General features: G+C 42.0%; 1 protein-coding gene across 5 annotated transcripts in view; it reads left to right on the top strand.

The window, feature by feature from the left end:
- The window catches only part of Bbs9 (Bardet-Biedl syndrome 9), a 402,621-nt gene that overhangs the window by 110,704 nt on the left and 271,609 nt on the right, over window positions 1-20,308 (top strand). For all 5 annotated transcript variants that reach the window (XM_050124914.1, XM_050124916.1, XM_050124915.1 and 2 more), the window contains 4 exons: window positions 1,315-1,489; window positions 9,644-9,728; window positions 17,252-17,435; window positions 17,999-18,128. In XM_050124914.1, the coding sequence (XP_049980871.1) occupies window positions 1,315-1,489; window positions 9,644-9,728; window positions 17,252-17,435; window positions 17,999-18,128 (574 nt within the window). The remainder of the gene's footprint in view (window positions 1-1,314; window positions 1,490-9,643; window positions 9,729-17,251; window positions 17,436-17,998; window positions 18,129-20,308) is intronic.

Here is a 20,308-nt window from a genome sequence, read left to right as displayed (position 1 = left end):
GACATTTTTTTTTTCAACCAGCATTAACACTTTTCAAGACTGTTTAGCTGTGGCAGTCACTATGAGCTACAGTACTCTGTGGTAATGAACACCAACTATCAACTTGCTTTCTCTTGAATCTCTTTAGGCAGCATGTGAAAATCCTTTTGAAAATTGCCCACTTGTATGTATGTTCTTATTCAGGTAGAATAAGAATATCACTTGTTTCTATACAATTTAATTTTTTTCCTAGCAAAGTCACTGTAAAGTTTATATTTATTACACATAAAAATATCACTGATATCCAAGGCAATATGGACTTGTCCCCATAGGATTTAACTGTTTAAAGTTAAGGCTTAAAGTTTGAGCTAAAAATGACAAACTAGGGGATTGACCTTTTATTTATTCCTTAATAAGTGGTTTTTACCTGGTATAGTTACTCCCTGCATAGTAGGGCTATAAGGTACATAAGCAGAGCACGCAGAGCTATACCATCCAATGTCAGATTAGGGGCTGTGTACTATATCAGGGAAATTGTCATCTTCATCCTAGTGTGTTCTAAGAAGTATTAAAACCAACACTGATATACTGACAGTGGAGACGTCTTCAAAGTCAGTTTACAGGGCAAGCAGGAATTGTTACCTGTCAGCCTCAGTGCTTTCAGTCTCAATTCTGTCTATCACTGTGACTTATACAAAACTAATACCTAAAACAAGTCTGTGTCTGTGTGGATGCATGCTTGTGCATTGTGCATGTGTGTGAGCATGCACGAGTGCATATTCATTTGCATGGCGTGTTTGTGTTCTGGTGTGTTGTGCGTTGGGGTTTGCATTCAGAGCTGTACATGCTATGCATGTACTGTAGTTTTGGTTGGCATCCCTGGCTCCTTTTGTGCTATGCTTGATGTCTAAGTCATATGAAAGCATGAGAGAGACATATGACAATGAACTAGTCCCCTGGAGAACTACTTTTTATATGTCAGATTTGGGGAAAACAGTATTTTAGGATTATGATTGTTCTTAGGGATTATTTTGAAATTGAGGGTTTGGGTATATAATATATAAAAGAAATATTGTTAAAAGGATGAATACCTGATGAATATGAAATTGAACATACTATGAAAGTACAAACATTTTATAAATATAAAATTTGGGGCATGTGTATATGTATTGATATTACTAACTTGATATTTTCAGTGTGTTGCAATTTAAAATTGAAGCTACCTTGACGTGATCTTGTCGGATAAAGTTAACTGTGATGTATTTGAGCATAACAGTGATTATTAAACATTAAATTTATCAAAAAGGTATTTAATTTCTTCTAATTCTTCTTTAGGTCGAGATTTAATTTGTATTCAGTCTATGGATGGGATGCTGATGGTGTTCGAGCAGGAAAGCTACGCTTTTGGCAGGTTTCTCCCGGGCTCTCTTCTGCCTGGCCCTCTCGCTTACAGTGCCCGCACAGATTCCTTCATCACTGTCTCCTCTTGCAGACAGGTGGAAAGTTACAAGTGAGTCTGTGTGTTATCTCTGGAATCATGATTATTGTGTCCATTTGTTACTGATTAATCATTTTCTGGAAAGACCTTGAATACTGCAAATGAAGGCGAGACTGACATTTTTGGTAAAATTTAATTGGGATGCCTTAGAGCACAGCACCGACCTAAGTAAAGAATTCAAAAAGCTGTGTAGCACACTGGTCCCAAGAAGCCAGTGGAGGCAGCTCTTGATCTGAATCCTGAGTTTGCTGCTCACTGCTGCTGGATGGTCCTTAGGTCAATGTCCTTAGGAGATAATGTGAGCACTGACCAGTTTGTAATAAAGATTAAGTGTGTTCCAACCAACCACGAATAGAAAATGCTCAATATTAATATGACTATCCCCTGTTATAATGGCAATGAAATGGATGGATGTGGTAACCTATGTCTTTAATTGGGGCACTCAGGAGATTAACTCTGTGAGTTTGAGGCCAATATTGTCTATATAGTGAGTTACTGCTGGGATACATAGTGAGAATTTGTTTCATAAAACAAACAAACAAACAACAACAACAACAAAAATACCAGCAACAACAGACAGACAATAAAATGTAATATTGATTGAAAAAACCATAAATTTGTATGAATGGAATGATTTTATAATGACAAAGAATGCAAATGACATCTGAAATCTTTCTGGAAAGCGATACAGTCATTGCCATGGATGCTAATGGTTTTTAAGAAGACACAGTTGCTTATAGATGAGATGTAGACGGGACCTCAGGAACATAGAGTGTACTTGTGCTAGAAATTCTTCAGGTCTTCCTGAGTTATGTTGGAGAGAAATCATTTTCTCCTCCACCAGGTAAATATCCACAACGATTATTGTAGGCAGAGGGAAAGAGAAAAGAATGTAGAAATCCATTCTGGGAGCAGAAATGGGGTTCATTTGAAATATCTTTAACTCTTTCATGTATTATTTTAAAAAGATTTATTTTTTATGTGCATGTATGTGCCTCTGTGGGCTTATGTGTATCACGTGTGTGCAGTGCCGTGGAGACCAGAGTAGGGCATGGAGTCCCCTAGAACTGGAGTCACAGGTGGTTGTGAGTTACTGGATGTGGGTTCTGGGAACCAATCTGAGTTTGCTCTTCACTGCTAAGCCAGCTCTCCAACCCCACCATTTATTTTCTTTGTGATGACAGCATTTAGAACTTTGCACATCATCTCTTTCTGGTATTGTTTTTTGGCCACATGATGTTTCCCAAGGTGGGAAGAAAACAGAAATCTCTTGGGCAGTGGCCATAGGGATTTCATCGCCATTCCCCCCTTCGTAAGTGGAAGTCTTGCTTTTCAAGGTTGTCAGTGTTAAGAATGCGCAAACGTTTGCCACCGAGCAGAGGCTAATGACAGTGGCAGATCTCCATATCCCCTTCCTTCTGTGGCTCTTTTGGCCCCTGCCTGGATGGAAGGATGTGGTGTTGCCTCTGGAAATAAATATTTTTTGTTTGAGAAATTAAGAAAAGCATTTGTGTAATTTACCCAGGACTGCCAAGCTTAGGCGGTACTGTGGCCATCTGCTTTTCAACTTTCCACCCAGTCTAGTGCCAAGCAGGGTTCCACAGGGGGTACAGTGCTCAGATCTAACACGCCATCACTTACTTTTGGACGTGTGTGTGTGTGTGTGTGTGTGTGTCTAAGTGTTTCTATTGCTCGATGAAACACTATGGCAAAAAAGCAACTTGGGGAGGAAGGGATTTATTTGGTTTATACTTCCATATCACTCTTCATCATCCAAGGAAATCAGGACAGGAACCTGGAAGCAGGAGCTGCAGCAGAGGCCATGGAGTGGTTTTGCTCACTGGCTTTCTCCTCATGGCTTGCTTGGTCTGCTTTCTTATAGAACCCTGGACCACCAGCCCAGGGATGGCACCACCCACAATGGTCCCATCAATAACTAATTAAGAAAATGCCTCACTGCTGGATCTTATGGAGGCTTGTATTAGTCAGGGTTCTCTAGAGTCACAGAACGAATATCTGCCTGTCTGTCTGTCATCTGTCAAGGGAATTTATTGGAATGACTTACAGGCTGCACTCCAGCTAATCCAACAATGACTGGTTGAGAATAGAAACTCCAAGAATCTTTGAGTTGCTCAGCTCCACAAGGCTGGGTGTCTCAGCTGATCTTCTGTGTATGCTAGAACCTCAGCAAAGTGGGCTCTGTGCCAGTGAAGGAATGGATGTGCTAGCAAGGCAAGGGGAGACAGGCAAAGAGAAAAACCTTCCTTCTTCTGTGTTCCGGTATAGGCTTCCAGTAGAAGGTGAGGCCCATATTAAATGTATGTCTTCCCACCCCAAGAACTAGGTCAAATGAGTGTTTCTTCCTTCTTCAAAGGTCCAGATTGGAAGTGGATTTCCCCACTTCAAATCAAGCAGGAAATCTCTCACAGGTGTGCTCTCTATTTCTGGATTATAGTTCACCCCAAATTTAGTCAAGTGGACCACCAAGAATAGCCATCACAAGGCATTTTCCCAACCGAAGTTGCCTGCTTTCAGATAACTGTAGTTTGTGTGTAACTCCAGGAGAGAGCCTATGAGGGGGAGATGGGTGCATTTTCTTAATGTGTGAGGTTAATATCACAAAAGTCTTGTTTCAGCTCTGATAGTTCTTTAACATACTGATATATTTAATTCATTTCCATTTATATCTAAAACCACACTCTTTATTCATTATGAGGTTCATTTATAATGGTAAAATGCATGAGACATCAGACAACTGGGAAGACTTTTAACATTAAGTTCTGTGATATATGTATGCATGCTTTCAAGTTTAATAGATTGAATTAAATGATAGTCACCAGGGAAATTTAGGAAGAGAAAAGCATGAAAACTCCTGGTTCCTTTTTCTTGAGGCCTCATTAAGCCTATCTGTAGTCACTTAATAGAATGTAATTGACTAATAGAATGGGCTTTTAAGACATAGTTCACCTTCATTTTGATATTGATATTTAACTACTTTAAAGTTAATTATATTCAGATCGGAGCATGTATGGACTTTGGCCTCAAGCTTTAGTGTGTGTAGGACTCTCCTGGTCTGCCTGTTGTTAATGACATTTACACATCCCAGGCCCCAGGCCCCAGGCTTGTGGATGAGACACAGAACTCATCATTGTCAATATAAACTGCAAATGATTTTAATTTAGAATCAAGTGTTTTTTCTTTTTCTTTTTTCTTTTCTTTCTCTGTTTTTTTTTTTAGGAAGGATTTGGCTCTTGCATCTCAGGCTGGTTAAGGCTGTAATCCTCCTGCCTCAGCCTCCAATTTAGCATTATAGACATGTACTATCAAGCCAGGCTTGTTTTCTTTCATATTTGTGTGTGTGTGTGTGTGTGTGTGTGTGTGTGTGTGTTTGTATTTTTGAGTGTATGTGGACTCATGTCTGGGGCAGGGCATGTTTGGCATGGTACATGCCTGGATATCAGAGATACCTTGGGGGACTTGGTTCCATCTACTATCAATCTCAGATAGTCAGGCCTAACAACAAGTACTTTTCCTTTCTAAGCCTCCTCATTAGCCAGTTGTACCTTTTTGTTTTAAATTTCACTTACTTATTGTATAGGGGTTGTGTTCGTGTGTGTGTGTGTGTGTGTGTGTGTGTGTAGGTCAGAGGATAACTTGCAGAATTTGATTCTTTCTTTCCAATAGTGGGATCTGGGGACGGAATCAAGCGTGGTGGTAAGAGCCTTTGCTGAGCCTCCTGTTCCCTGATTTGCTTTGTGGGAGCATTGTTTGTCCTGATTGAGGCTAAGAGTCTCGGTGTTTCAGTCCTCTTGGCCACGTGTCCAGACTTTGCAGTATCTTTTATTCTCTTTTCCTGACAGAATCACTTGCTCACTACCAAGTGGCCCATGAGAAGGGGGAAGGAGGGAGGAGAAAGGTCATGGATACACGGGCTTCAGTGAGCCCCACTCCTGCTCTCATTACAATAACCCACTGCAGTCATTGTTCCCTACCTCCCTTAGATTCCCCCCTCCCAACTCCTGTCACCTGCAAACACACATTTATAAATACACACATAGAAACATACTCTTTTTATCTAGGTTCCATACATGAGACAAAATGTAGTATTTGTCTTTCTGAGTTTGGTTTATTTTACTTAACACAATTATTTCCAGTTGCATCAACTTTCTTGCAACTTTCATGCCTTCCTTTTATTTACAGCTGTATAAAATGCCATTGTATACGCAGCACATCTTTATGTGTTCCTTGTTAGTGGATATCTAGTCTGGCTGTTTCTTGACTGCTAGAAACAGGGTGTGCAAGGACCTCTGTGCTTTGCCGACTCAGGAATCTTTGGGATATATACCCAGAATTGTACCATTTTCATTTTTTTGTTTGTTTTTGTTTTTCAAGACAGGGTTTCTCCTGTCTTGAAACTAGCTCTTGTAGACCGGGATTAAAGGCGTGCACCACGCTCTGCTCTGCACCACGACCACCTGCCTACCATTTTCATTTTTTAAGGAACTTCCACAGTGGCTGCACAGATTTAAACTCTCACCAGACATGGATATCAGTCTGCCTTTTTCTGCGTCTTCACCAGCACTTGTTTTCATTTATGTTTTATGATACCCATTCTGACCAGGGTTAGGTGGACTCTGAAGGTATTAACTGATGAGCTTTTGCATGCTTGAAGTCTTTTATTTAGGAGTAACTGCAAGAGTCATTAGAGAAGTAAACTTAAACAAATGACTGGTACCCTTCCTCTAGGAGGCTTCGTAATACAGCTCCAAGTCTTGTCAGCTTCCCATGGGCAGCTGTGCAGGGACCTGTATCCTACAGAAGCTGGCTGGCTGGAATCCCGCCACACCCTTCTGGGTACTGCCTGAAGTCAAGAGGCTGGTCTTAGTCGACTCTGCAAGTCTAGTGCCTTTTTCAGTAGAGAAAGCTGAGGTTGTTGAGTGAATGCGTTCAGAAGGTTGTATGGGTCCCAGGTTGAGGCTCTGGCCAAGGGAAAGGCTTTGCTCCTGTCTTTCACTCTTGCTGTCCCTAGTGTCTGACATGCTCTTGCTTCCTCCCCTGCTCACCACTAGGTCTGGAGGCCTTTCTGCTTCCTCCCACTCCTTCCTTCTCAGTGAGGTGTTGTTCAGGGATCAACATTAGCCTCTTAGTACCACTCCCTTGCTTACAGTAGATATTTCACATGAACTTTATGGAGAAATAAAAAGAAATTTATATTTGGAAAACTTCTGTTTTGTTCCTTGTATCATTTAATGAAAATGGTTTTCTTGATATGATAAGAATACTTGTGTCATGGTGAAAATGGTCACCATGACATTGTACACAGAATTATGATTTCCAGTTAAGTTCTCCAGTCAAATATTGACCAAATTTCCTGGTCCTCCTTGGGGTGACAACTCTGTTTCATTTGACAGGTGACATGGGGAGCTGACTTTTGTGGTCTGTATTACAACAGTTCATATTTCAGCAGCCTGTGGCCGCTTCTGTGATGTGCTCTGCAGGGCACTAGATCATGTGGTTGCATGTGTAATTGGTGTTCTGTGGATCAGCTGCTGGGTCATGTCACCAGTGCACCTGAATTTGCTTGTCTGTGACCAGCACCATTCAGCTCTGAGCATCCTTCTGGCTCTCTCTCTTCCCATCGCCCTGCCCTGGGCCTGCGCATTCCTTCAGCAGGCTCACAGGGGGTCTTGTTCTTTAGCTTTTGTCAGCGAGCACTTGAATGGTGGGAAAAAGATCAAGTGCTTTCTTTGTTTCATATTTCCAAGTCCACTTGGAATTGCTGGGTGTTGTGCACATCCTTGGTCACAGTTGAGAGGAACGAAGGGAGAACCATTATAGAGACGCTGGTCTTGGGCATGACCTAACTTGCTGTCGGCTATGTTCAGGTACTACAGTACTCTGCTCAGCTGTTTTTCAGGAGGAGACTGGTTCGGATTTGGAAATCAGGAGTCAGCATTGGTTGTGTTTGTCTTTGCTTACTGTCTAGGTGTTAATGAGGCTACTTTAGGGGCTCACTTAGTCCTCAGGTGAAATAATGATATGCTATGAAGCTATATAAAAAGCTTCAGAGGGCTCAAGGAGCTTGGAATTTTTGCAGTAATCTCAGTAATATCCATGCCATCCTCTGGTAGACGGGAGTCTGCAGGAAGTAAACTACCTCTGTAAATTACTTGCCTGAGGATTGAGTTCTAGTAGGACCAACTCTGAGATTTCTGGTCATAACTGCATACTATTTCTGCCCCCTGAAATCAGCAAAAAGAAAATAGCTCCTATTTGGAGCTTGCAATGTGAGATTTGATTTTTTTTTTTTTTTTGGTCACCTTTGGAAACTTTGAATTTTGAAGGTCACTTCAAGGTTAAGGTGTAGATATTTGCTGAAGTTGCATACTTGGTTTTTCAAGACTCACATCCTCTCCTTCCTGCTTTAAGGGCTTCTATCACATGGCTGATTCTGCTCTGCCATGCGCTTCCCCTAAGCTCCCATGGGCCTTCATATGTTCAGCTTCCTTCTCTATAATACATCTTCCTTCCTTGTCCATATGATAGAGTTTTGCTCAGCATTTAATACCACTTTTCCTGTCCTCAACCCCCAGGAGCCCAGTGACTTGACTGTGCCATCGTGTGACATTGTGCATCCTGTGTATGAGCCCAGGGCATCCTGAGACACTCATGGTTGTTGGAATGACCCACACAGGAAGTCTGGAAGCACCTGATGAGTTAGATCATGCATTAGTTTTGTCCACTGTTATTTTCTGTTACAGTTCCTTTTAATATACTTTTTCTATACAGTTACTACTGGCTAGTTGCCCATTACTGTCCTAGAGTATCCCGACAAAGGCAGCCGAGAGGAGAAAAGGGTTTTGATTTCCAGTTCCAGAGCAGCAGAGTTCATTGACAACAGGAGGAGCTGGCTAGCGACATTCTCATCCTCACAGAGGAAGTGGAGACGGAGGGGACAGGAGGTGGGGCTATGCTCTAAAGCCTCCAAATCTGCCCCATCCTTCATCCAGCTAGACTCCAACTTGCACAGGGTTCACAAGCTTCTGAGATAGTATCACCTGCTGAGGACCAGGTATCAGACGCAGGGGCTGTGGGAAGTTTCCTTAGTCAGATCAGCACAGTGACTGTCTTCTACTCACTAGAGTGGATGGCCGTCCATTTGGCTCCTTCTTCCAAGCATGTAACATTTTGGGATTGAGTTTCTAACACATGAGTTGGGGGGGACACATTCAAACCATAGCATTGTGTGATACTGAGTAGCTATACACTTCAGTGCTGGGATTGAGCCCCTGTGCTGTGTATGCTGGGTAAGTGCTCTGCCCAGCGGCACCTTAGCCTCTGCCTTTGCTCGTCCGCATGTGTTTAGATCCTCCACACTGTCTTCATCAGGCTGCTGGACCCATGTTCTCAGACGTCTTTGTCTTAGTCGATAGGGATTGTCTGAATATATATGTTTTATAAGTTTTATCTTAGCCCTGGAAGTACAATACAAATAATGAGATTTAATAGTAAGAAAAGGAATCTGTTTGAAGTTCTTTTTAATTTATAGTAGATAATTATTCTAAAATATTATATTAATTAGTAGGAAATAATGAAACCTAAACTTTATTGGATAACTTTACTTGTATATTGAGTATATTACAAATTGTTTTCGTTGTTATTATTTTGTTTTTTTTGAGGCAGGATTTCTTTGCATAGCCTTGGCTATCCTGAAAGTTCTGTAGACCAGGCTGGCCTTGAACTCACTGAGATTCACCTGCCTCTGCCTCCCAAGTGCTAGGATTAAAGGTGTGCACCACCAGCACCCAACTTTTTAAAAAAATGATTTATTTATTTTTATGTTATATGAATTTTTTTTTACTTAAGTTCTTTCTGGTGTGTGGTATTGAGGTGCTAGAACTTTCCCCAGTTATTTGCTGTACGCAGTTCTCCCGAGAGCCTCGATGTAGTCCTGGGTTCACAGATGCGACACGTGGATATCGTTATCACATGATATCATATCATGTCTCATAATAAAACTCACTAAAATTTAATTGAAAATTTGTGGGTTTTAGAACTAAAGAAAATGCCTCTCACAGTGTTTATGGATTTTGTACCTCTGAAGTTTCAGGTGATCCTCACTTTAAACGATGAAGTCATGTGTCCTCTGCTGTCCCTTTCAAACAGGTACCAGGTGCTTGCCTTTGCGACGGATGCAGACAAGAAGCAGGAGACGGAACAGCAAAAGCTTGGTTCTGGAAAAAGACTAGTTGTAAGACCTTTAATATATAAAGATTTCAATAATGCCACAGATAATCATATTTGTTAGAGAATTCTTGGAAGAAAATAAAAATTATATTTTGATAAGTTTTCTTTATGTAGTTCTACCAATGGCAAAGATCTGTTGCTGAGCTGTGGAGCATGTTCCTCTGCATGCCATGATGCCCCGGAACACAGGTAGCCCCACCACCCTGTGGATGGTTAGACAGCATCGCTTTCAATTGAAGAGACTGTAAACCAGCACGAAATTAATTCCAAACACCTGTTTAAATTGTCTATTTTTCATCTTTTTCTCCCTCCCTCCCTCTCTCCCTTCTTCCCTCCCTTCCTCCTTCCTTCTTTACTTTTCTTCCCTCTCCTCCACCTCTCTTGGCTTTAAAATCTTTATTTTCCACTGAACTAGAAACTGTGAAAACTTACATATTAATAAGTTCAGTACTAAATAGAGTCAACAGATTGTATGTGTATATTCACACACACACAAACACATACACACATGTACATACACACACACCAGGACTTTGAAAGGAGCAGGGGAGGGGTTGGAAGGAAGAGTTGGGGGTCAGTGAAAGGATATAGGTACAGAACACATATGTGAAATTAAAATAAAAACAGGTGAATTTCTAGATGCATTATGACCAACCCATGTTAAATCAAGATGAAGCATTTTTTTTACTTTTTAATTGAAAGTAAATTTTTTTATACAATATAGTCTGATTATGTCTTTCTTACTTCTCCCAGATTCTCCCCACTTCTCCACCCACCCAAATCTACACCCTTTGTCTCTCTTATTAGAAAACAGACATTCAAAATAGTAATAAAAAATAAAAATAAATAAGATAAAATAAGCAGGACAGAACAAACAGGAAAAATAGTAACACAAGAAACCCATAAAAACAAAATCAGAAACCATAATATATAAACAAGAGATCCATAAAGCGAGCGAAAAAGTAAAGCTCAAATAGAGCCTACAAGACAAAGATCCCTCCAGAAACGCTACTGAGCTTGCTTTCTCTTGGCCGTCATTGCTGGGCGTGGAGCCTGGCCTTATCTGTGACTTGTGTACCCAGTGAAACTCCAGTGGAGAAAACGGAGCTTTTCCTTTTAGGTGGTTTGGCCATTGGAAATTGCCTCTGGGATAGGGACTGTATCTGCTTCCCCTCCCAGCAATGGGCTCCATCTGGCTCAGACGTGTGCAGGCTCTGCACGTGTGTGTGTGTGTGTGTGTGTGTGTGTGTGTGTGTGTGTGTCCATCCTGCCATGTTTGGAGCACTTTGTTTCTCAGTGTCCTCCTCCTCTCTGGCTCTTACACTGTGCCTCCTCTTCCCTGTGTTTCTCTGAGGCCTGAGGGGAGGGTTGATGGAGACGTTCCAGTTAGGGCTGAGTGCTCCAAGGTCTTGCACTCTGTGCATACTGTCCAGCTGAGGGGTCTCTGTGTTTGTTCTGTCTGCTGCAGGAGGACGCTTCTCTGATGATGGCTGAGAACACCGATCTATGAGTCTAACAGTGCCTTCGGCAGAACAGCAGTATAAAAACAGTGTGTTCCTTGTCAGTTTCACACACGTGTGTGTTCTGGTCACACCCTTTCTTCCAGGCTCATCACCACCCACTCCTCTTAACCTTCCTCCTCCACCCCATGTTCTCACCTCACTCTCACGCTTTGTAAAAGCCTCTTTAAAAAATCTGTACATTTATTTATGTATTAACTTACTTACTAAGTTTGTGTGTCGCCAGACCCATGTGTGCCTGTGTGTTTATGTGTGTGTGTCTGTATATATTTGTGCATACACACATGCGTGTTTGTGTATCTGCCAGGGGACAGTTTACTGAGTTGGTTCTCTCCTTCTATTATGTCCTGGGAATGATTACAGATCTCCATGCTTGGCAGCAAGCTTCTTTATTCCCTGAGCCATTTTGCTGACCCAGAAAAACATCTCTTCAGTATGAAATTTTTATACCTTATATTTCTCTGTTCATACAAGTTTTCCTTGACTTAACTTTTAGGCTTTTTTCCCTTAAACACTTATTTTGAGCAGTTCAGATTCTGGCATCTTTCTCCCTTTCTCTTCTCCTTTCTCCCTTTTATGTCTCTCAGGTTTAGTACTTGTTGGTTTCCTGCATCTGTGAATGTACAATTTTCATAAAAAATGGGCCATCAATCCTTTAGATATTTTGTGTGCTCATCTCTCTCTCTCTTTGGAGTACTCTAATTATACATGTACTTAACTTGCTAAAGACTTCCCCACGGCTCACTGATCTTTTTTTTTATTTTGTTCAATTAATTAACTAATTTTGCAATGGCAAAGACTGTGCCCTGGGCCTCAGACAGCCTTTTACCATCCAGTGATTTCATTTCCCATTAAAAAGTCATTTATTCTTGCTCTTTCACTTGGGCTAATTTTTATTGCTGCAATCATGACCACTAATAACTTCTGTCTGGTGGAATGCAACTCATTTGGTATAGATTTTGTTTCTGTGAATTCAATTTGAACGTTTGCATCTCCAGTATTTTCATATAACTTTTTGAAGATAGAAAGTTATAATATTTAATATCTTGTTTTTCTAATTCTTAACATCTGTATTTGTTTTGAGTTAGTTTTAGTTGATTTATTTCTCTTCATTGTAAATCACATTTCCTGTTTGATTTTATTTGCATGACTGTTAATTTAAAAGTTATTAGATGTCAGGTATAGTCAATTTTATTTTATTGCATTTTAGATATTTTTTAATTATTACAGGCTAAGCTTTGTCCAGGGACACAGTTGTTTGAAAACAGTTTGATCTCTTTGAACATTGTTTTAAAGATTTATTAGGTGGAGCAAAACTACTTATTGTATAGCTTATTTTCCCCAGTCATGAGACCAGATCCTTCTGTGTGCCCCACCAGTGCCCCGGGGCTACAAACTTTTGAGCACAGATTCAGTTCTGTGTGGATGCTGGGCACTGCTACCTGGAGTCCTGGGGGAGGGTTCCCTGGTCTTCTCTGGTTTCTTTCTGAAATATGCTGATGGATTCTCAGGTGGACATCTGAGGTGAACTTTCTATACGTCTCCCAGGGTTGGTCTTCTCATTGTATGTGTTGTCAACTCTAACTGCCTTGGTTTCTCTGGCCTCTGAATTCATCTTCTCAGTTCAGTAAATTTGTTATGCTCTGCCTGGCTCCACCCTCCCTGAACTCTGCTCTGAAAGAACTCTTGTGTGGCTGGAGGTGCTGTTTTTGTTTTGTGTATAAGGCATTATCATTATTCTTATTGTCTTACAAACCACTGTTTTATGTGTTCTCTGCGTTTTGTGGTTGTTTCAGGCAAGATACTGAATCCTATCATGTTGTCCCATCTTGGTTGGAAGTGGGGGAATTTACAAATTAATATATTTGGTAAGCTTAGGCTGTGTGCTGTTTCCCTGTGAAGTCAGACAATAATACTCAGTACCTAGAGAATGAAAGTATTTAATCCCAGATCTCAGATTACGGTATGCTTAGCTATTTCGGATGAATCTTTATCTCTTAGTTATGCACTTACCAACCTGAGTTACACCTCGCTGTCATCAATATTAGACTTCTAGCAAATTACAGTGTGGGGAGATGCAGTGCTCATGTGTTCACTGGCATCTGATGAAATGCTACTTGAATGATTCACTCCCTTCCCCACTTTCCTTTTCCCTTTCCTCCTTTTGTCCTTTCTGAGACCGGATTATACTCTCCTTTAACTCCTGACATTCTCGGGCCAGCCCGTCAAGTGCTAGTGCCGTGGCTTGTACCACGTGTCCAGCAGGGGTGAGCACAGTGCTGCATCAGTTTGTGGCAGTCGGGCTCATCTCCCTGTCGTTACAGAGCTGCTTCTCTCCCACGGATGTGCACATTGACAACATCTCCCTTTCTGGCCAGACTCATTACTGCAGATGTTCACCAGCTGTTTTAATCCTAAAGGAGGTAGATTAATATCTAAAGTCATGTCTTTTTAGCCAGAAGGCCAACTATATCTTTAAAGTGACTCTTCAAATTCTTTAGATTTGTTCTTTCCTTATGTAATGGTAAAAATAAAATGGCACCATTCCCCTAGTGGCCTGTGGGCCATAAAAGGGGCAGCGGATCCCAGGCAAGGAGCCACGTGGCTGGTGAGAGACCGTGATGGATAGGCATGCCATGCAGAGTGAGGTTGGATATTTGTTTAGTGGGTTGTAGAGGGGAAAGGGGAAGGGGAGAAGGGGAAGGGCAGAGAGAGGCAGAGAGAGAGAGAAAGAAAGAGAACCAGAGGCAGGGGTGGGGTGGGGAGAGGAGAGGATCCATGGCAGCAGCTACCTCTTTGGGAGAGAGACAGAAAGGAAAGGGCTTGGGCTGTAGGCAGGAAGGAAGATCTGCCTGCCTTGGCAGAGAGTGGGAGAGGGGCAGAGCTTGTCTCTTAAAGGGACAGGACAGACCACTATATTCCCATCTCTTTTTATAATAAAAAGGTGGGAGGTTAGGCACAACAGGTTAAAGGATTGGGGCGGTGGATTCTTAAGACTACTTCCTGCTTATTTGTGGGCCTCATCTTGAGGGGAGAACCTGAGAAGGCTGGGTGCTGGTAACATCCTGGAGTAGCTGGTCTCTTTGCTCCTGTCCGGTGTTTGTGGTATGGAAATGTCTGGTGTCTCTTACACCTGTTTAAGGTATTGGCAGAACAGAGGACAAGGTTAAGTTTAGGAAAAAAAATTAGGATCAGGGAATTGAGAGGGGGTGTATCTGACCTGTTTAAGGTGGATTCTTCAATTCGGCTCCCTGGAACTCACAAGAATTCGTTGGGTTTGTGAAAACATAAGTTTTAGATATATGCATTGTATAAACAGCAGCATATTTATATCAGAATGACTGTGACAGATTTTTTTTTGTACAATGAAAAGTATTTTTAAGGCTATGGAAGGCAGTGTGAGAGAGATTTGATAACTTTTACTTGTTGATGCAGGAAGGAAGATCTGCCTGCCTTGGCGGTGGACAGGGGTGGGGGGTGGGCATGGCTTGTCTCTTAAAGGGACCCACCTTACTTTTTTTTTCTTTTTGAGAAGGGGTCTAATGTAGTCTAGGCTGGCCTTAAACTTGCTATGTATCTAAGGTTATACTTAAACTCTTTAACTTTTTTTAATTCTTACCAATTCCATACATGTGTATTTCAGGTTTGGGGCATTTTAATAACCCCTGCTACCTTCTCACTCTCTAACTGAAACATTTCACCCCAACATGGCTTCTCCTACTTGGGTACCTTAAGTCTTATTTGAACCTCCTGAGGTAATTGTGTTTGCTTGTGTGTTAGTGTGCTATTGCTGTGAAGAGACACCATGACCACGGCAACTATGGTAAAGGAAAGCATTTAACTGGGGCTGGCTTACAGTTCAGAGGTTTAGCCCATTATTGTTATGGCAGGAAGCATGGCAGCATGCAGGCAGACGTGGTTCCGGAGAGGAAGCCGAGAGTTCTATTTCTGTTCTGCAGGCAGCAGGAAGAGATGGTGACACTGGGTCTGGCTTGAACATTTGTAACCTCAAAGCCTATCCCCAGTGGTACACTTCCTCCGACAAAGCCACACGTTTTAATGGTGTCACTCTCTGAGCCTATGGGGCCATTTCCATTCAGTCCACCACAGCTTGTATGAACTTGAGTGGGAATTTACAGAAACGTGGGTAACTTAGCAGAGTCTACACCATGGACGATGAGTGCTGTCCCATAGCTCTTAGTAATTGCCATCGTCCTGCAGTGCGCATGTGCAGTGCGCGTGTGGGGATAAGAGCCCTTTATTCACGCATGGCAGAGGGTGACAGGCCTGATCTGAGGTCGCTGTTGTACAGGTAGGCATAGCCACGGCGAGTTCAAGAGTGCAGTGGCTCTTCGTGTCCAGAAGGCACCTTTCGTGCCCTTCCTCCCCAGCATCTAGTTCTTATATCCTTTCCCCTCTCTCTTCCTGAGGATCCTTTGACTTTGGAGGAGTATTACAGATGTCCCCATTTAAGGCCAGCATCCCAGAGTCACTTATTCTCCGCTCTTTGATCTGTTTGGGGTCGCTGTTCACACCCCCAAGACAGGGTTTCTTTGTATAACAGCCTTGGCTGTTCTGGAACTCGCTCTGTAAGCCAGGCTGGCCTCAAACTCACAGAGATCCGCCTGCCTCTGCCTCCCGAGCACTGGGATTAAAGGTGTGCGCCACCACCACCCGGATCTTAGGAACAATTAGAACCAGCAGTGGTTTGATGTCCCCGTAATGTCATGCCACAATTGCCTTGAGCCCATCTTGTCAGGGCACATCAGTATTGTAACTGATAGGGTCCACTGATGACTTCCCCAGCCATGAGCACCTGGCCTTAAACTCTCAGTCCTTCCGAATGCTGGAGTTATAGGCATGGGCCGCCTTGCTCGGGCTTCTTCCCTTTTTACAGATTACTAGTGTTAGTTTATTTGATGCTCACTGAGCTGTTCACGTCTTTTTGGTGTAGATTTTGTCTTCTTGTGAAGCCATCCTCACGTGCATCCTTACACATATATCATTTTAAAATGTTAACTCTTGCTGAACTCTTCTAAAAACATTCTGCATGTACTTTCTGTCTATCCTTTCATTGTTTTAAGAAGCATCTACTGGAAATAGAGCATGCTCCACGGGAGTAGACTTCTCCCCGGGTAGTTCCTAGTGTCGAGGAACCAATCTGCCCGTACTCCTGTCATCACTTTGTCATCACTTGGTGACGACTCAGTGCAGGAGTACACATGGATACATTTTAGAGCTGTCTTTGTTGCAAAACATCATGTTTACAGCAGTATTAACTATGGGTTTTATTGAGTGTGATTTATTGATTTGCAAGGTAAACATAGCTTTAAAAGATTAAATTTGTTTTTACAATGATATATAAAACATGAACATGTATATGGATTGCCATGTGATGTTTTGATTAATGTGTACATTGTTTAATATTTAAATCAGGTCTAACAAATCAATCTCCAAAATATATCATTTTTAATAAATATTTATTTTTATTGTATGTGCATGGATATTTTGTCTGAATGTGCATCCATATACCACATGTGTGTCTGTGTGTGCCTGTGGAGGTCTGAAGAGGCCATCGTCCCCTGTAGCTAGAACCCAATGGCTGTGAGTCACCACGTGGGGGTTGGGAACCTGACTCTGGTCCTCTACCTGCTGAGCCATCTCTCTAGCCACTGTTATTTCTGTATGGCAGGCATTCAGAACTTGTGCAGCCTTTTGTGTATATAGTATGTTACTGCATGTCAGTGCCCCCCGACCACTCTTCCACTGCTCCATAGGTGACTTTGCTGATGCATGCTTTGGAATCTCTGAGTAGTTAATATCACTTGGTTAGGGGTCGGATCAAACCTATAAAATACTAACTACAGTGATGGTAAGCAAGCCAGCCTCAAAACAAAACTAAGAAGTTAGACATCTTGGTTTGCTGTAAAGCAGTTTCTTCATTTTCGCTGATATGAAAATGGTGGGTGCAGTAACAGCTCCATCACTGCTGGCTTTTGCTTTGCAGGTGGACTGGACTCTGAACATCGGAGAGCAAGCTCTTGACATTTGTATCATCCCCTTTAACCAGTCAGCGTCTTCTGTTTTTGTGCTTGGTGAGAGAAACTTCTTTTGCCTGAAGGATAACGGGCAGATTCGATTCATGAAGAAGCTTGACTGTAGCCCCAGCTGTTTTCTGCCGTATTGCTCAGGTGAGTGCGAAGACTTTGTTATCCTTTCTGACTCTGTCGTATATATACGTGCACACATCAGAAAATGCCACACCCAGACACACCTTTCAAACATCTAGGAAAATAGCTTTCTTCACTGTTTGTAGACATTTGATAGAAAGCACACGTGGTCCTGCCAGCCCTTGACTCTGTAAGGTCCCTGTAGACGGGCTTCCAGCTCATACTGCTCCCCATAATGCGACTATTCAAGAATCCTTCCATGAGAATGTCACTCTTTTCTAAGCAGAGCAAGGCTGTCTAACAGAATGGCTTGCAATGACTGCCTGTCAATCATTAGTTTAGATTTGTGACATGTTAATAGAATTCATACCTTCTAGATGAAATGCAAACACCTTGGCTGATATCTGCACTTCTGTCTTTGAAATGGTTTATTTCTTTTTTGCCAAGCTAAATGTCTTATCACCTAAAATCTTTATGTGTTAAAACCAAGATAATACAATTAGTGTGTGATACCAAAGAGACCACAGCATACCACCCTCTGAATGGTCCTTTTCGTACTTTCGTTCTGTATCTCTCACCTGCAGTGTCTGAAGGCACAGTAAACACCCTGATTGGGAACCACGACCACATGCTGCATGTTTACCAGGACGTGACGCTGAAGTGGGCCACACAGCTCCCCCACGTTCCTGTAGCCGTCAGGGTGGGCTGCTTGCAGTAAGTGATTCAGTTAAATTGTATGAGAGGATTTTTGTTTAGTTTCATTTTTTAGCCCTGGCTGTCTTTGAACTCATGGCGCTTTTCCTTCAGCCACTGCACCTGGCTCTTACTAAATACCTTAGCCGAGGAGTTCTGTAGAATGTGGTTTTGCCGAAGTGTTGGAGTGTGACTGTTAATAGTAGAATTTTTTTGGAAAAGTATATAAAATTCCTTAATTAGCATCATTAATTATTTTCACTTAATATTTCTAAGAAGTTACTCGTTTAGAATTAAAGGTGAGTACTGTTGAAGACGATGGGGGATGCTTTTCCTGGTGGGTTATCTTCTTTAACGTGAAACCAGTGTCTTGCAGACTTGGCTTCAGTTTTGCTCGTGCCAGGTGGTGCCGAGTTGCCTTATGTTTGTGTGCTTAAATAGTTCAGAGTGTAGGGCAATTTTTCACTTAAAACAAAAGAAAAATAAAATTAATATCAATATTAAACTCATGGCACAGTTTGCCAGTGAGTAGATTGTTAGCGTAAGAATTGAAATCCCGAAGTCCTGGAGCATCTCAGACCATGTGTCAGGTCTGAGGAGCTCAACTGGAGCCTCGAAACAGCTTCTCTAAAGTCTCCACGGAGCCTCAGACCCCTGTCATCCGCTCAGTAGAACGTTTACTGTGTAAGTTTCCAGTGATGCCCGGAGTGTCTGATGATGAACGAGGAGCTGGATGTTCACTGTTGGAGACAGTGAGGGGCACTTATGGTTGTATCAGTGATTAAGCTGTGGTGTGCACGTTCCAAAACTGAAACCTGTGTCTTGAATATTAGTAGTGCATTATTTTATGCATATTGGTCTTCTGCCCCCATGCGTGTCTATATCATGTGTGTGCCTGGTACCCAAGGAGGCTAGAAAAGGGTATTGGATCCCATAGAACTGGAATTACTGATGGTTGTGAGCAACCATGTGGGTGCTAAGTATCAAACTCAGGTCCTCTCTTAAGAAGGCAGTGTTCTTAACTGCTGAGCCATCTCTAGCCCCAACACAGATCTTATCCATTTATCTATATCTGCCTGCCTGCCTGCCTGCCTATCTATCTCCTGCCTGCCTATCTATCTATCTATCTATCTATCTATCTATCTATCTATCTATCTATCTATCTATCTTCTCCCTCCCTCCCTCCCTCCCTCCCTCCCTCCCTCCCTCCCTCTCTCTCTAAAACTATGTCCCCCTGGAGTAGGAGGCAAAGAGGACAGCAGACCTCTGAGACCCCTAACCTGGTCCTCGGGTCCTCTGCAGACTTTGGTCATCTCTCCAGCTTCAGATTTGGAATGTTTTTATTGCCAACTTCAGATCATTTGAGGCTCCCTGGAACTCACAAGCCATCCACATGCCTCTGCCTCCTGAGTACTGAGATTAATTATATGAGCTCATTGGAGACGCTCACCTCTGACACGTCAGTGGGTTGACACAGGTGCTACCTGCATTCCCGAACTTGAAATGTGATTGAATCTTTCACAGTTTGCTGCATCCATGTCTGCAGGAGTGTCGTGTTCACTGAGTGTGGGTTGTGTTAAAAGAAAGTTACTTTTAAATATTAGAATATTGTTAACCAAGTTAAAGGCTCTTTCAGTGTTCAAACTTTAAATATTATCAAGTCTCAGAAAAAGCTGATTTCTTGTATTTTAGGAGAAAGGACAGTCATTTATTTGTAATTGCCATGCATCTAACAATAATTATAGCGTTTTTTTAGTACTGAAAGAATAAACTATTTGAAATTGGTTTTTGCAATGTCCACCAGATTTTGTTTTTAAGTTCATCCAACCAGACTATCCAGACATTTTGCTTTAGAAGAATTTAGATCTGGAAAAACATCTTGCCAGCAGGGAAGCGTTAGTGGCTTCTCTTCCTGGAGACTAATTCTTACAGCAGTCCATAACTCATTCAAGAGCTCTTTGTTCTCTTTGGTCCCACAAGTGACCACTAGGTACAGAAAGGCAGATACACTGTGGTGGGTTTGTGGCCCACCTTGGCTCTCCAGGAGGGGGATGTAACTTTATTTTAATTTTAATATTTTATTTATTTATTTTTTGTGGTTTTAGAGATTAAATCTAGAGCCTTGTATATATTAGGCAGTCATTCTGCCTCTGAGCTATACACCAGGCTAGGAGCCAATATCTTTATTTACTAAAAAAGTT

The sequence above is a fragment of the Alexandromys fortis genome, unplaced genomic scaffold (genome assembly GCF_014885135.2).
Source record: "Alexandromys fortis isolate MF-2015 unplaced genomic scaffold, M_Fortis_MF-2015_v1.1 scaffold_204, whole genome shotgun sequence".
Classification (NCBI taxonomy): Eukaryota; Metazoa; Chordata; class Mammalia; order Rodentia; family Cricetidae; genus Alexandromys; species Alexandromys fortis.
Note: the sequence above shows the minus strand (reverse complement) of the source record. Positions and strands in the feature narration are given on the sequence as shown.